General features: G+C 55.9%; 1 protein-coding gene across 1 annotated transcript in view; it reads right to left on the reverse strand.

Annotated features, from left to right (window-relative positions):
• Positions 1–292: 292 nt before the first annotated feature.
• TEOVI_000461500 (Trypanosomal VSG domain containing protein, putative) overlaps positions 293–363 on the reverse strand; it is a gene marked incomplete at both ends in the record, with an annotated part of 534 nt that continues 463 nt past the window's right edge. Inside the window, one exon of the mRNA XM_067227364.1 lies at positions 293–361. Within this exon, the coding sequence (XP_067083465.1) occupies positions 293–361 (69 nt within the window). The remainder of the gene's footprint in view (positions 362–363) is intronic.

Below are 363 nucleotides of genomic sequence, written 5' to 3' on the forward strand. Positions count from 1 at the left end.
GGCGTCTATTATCTTTGCCCGCCACTCCGGTGGTAGTGGTTTTTTAGTTTCTGAGTCCTTCCCATAGTATACGCAAGCGCCGTTGGCGCCGGTGTTGGTGCCGTCGCAGCCGCCTGACCCCGCCCCTGCGATATGCCCCAGAACGTTGTTTAGGTCGTTGTTGGTCCCTTGCGGTCTTTGTATCTCGAGGTCGAAGTCTTTGAGGGCCGTCCTCAGCGTTTCTGCCGTTAGCTTGCCTGCATGATGCTTCGCTTTGCATTGGTCCGCGAGCGATTTCCATTGAGTTTTAACATCATCTGTGTCGCTTGAGAAGCCGAAGTTGTCGATCGGTGTCTGCAGGCCGCACGCTTGGTTGCTTGCGGC

This window comes from Trypanosoma equiperdum (genome assembly GCF_001457755.1).
Source record: "Trypanosoma equiperdum strain OVI genome assembly, contig: ctg_943, whole genome shotgun sequence".
Classification (NCBI taxonomy): Eukaryota; Euglenozoa; class Kinetoplastea; order Trypanosomatida; family Trypanosomatidae; genus Trypanosoma; species Trypanosoma equiperdum.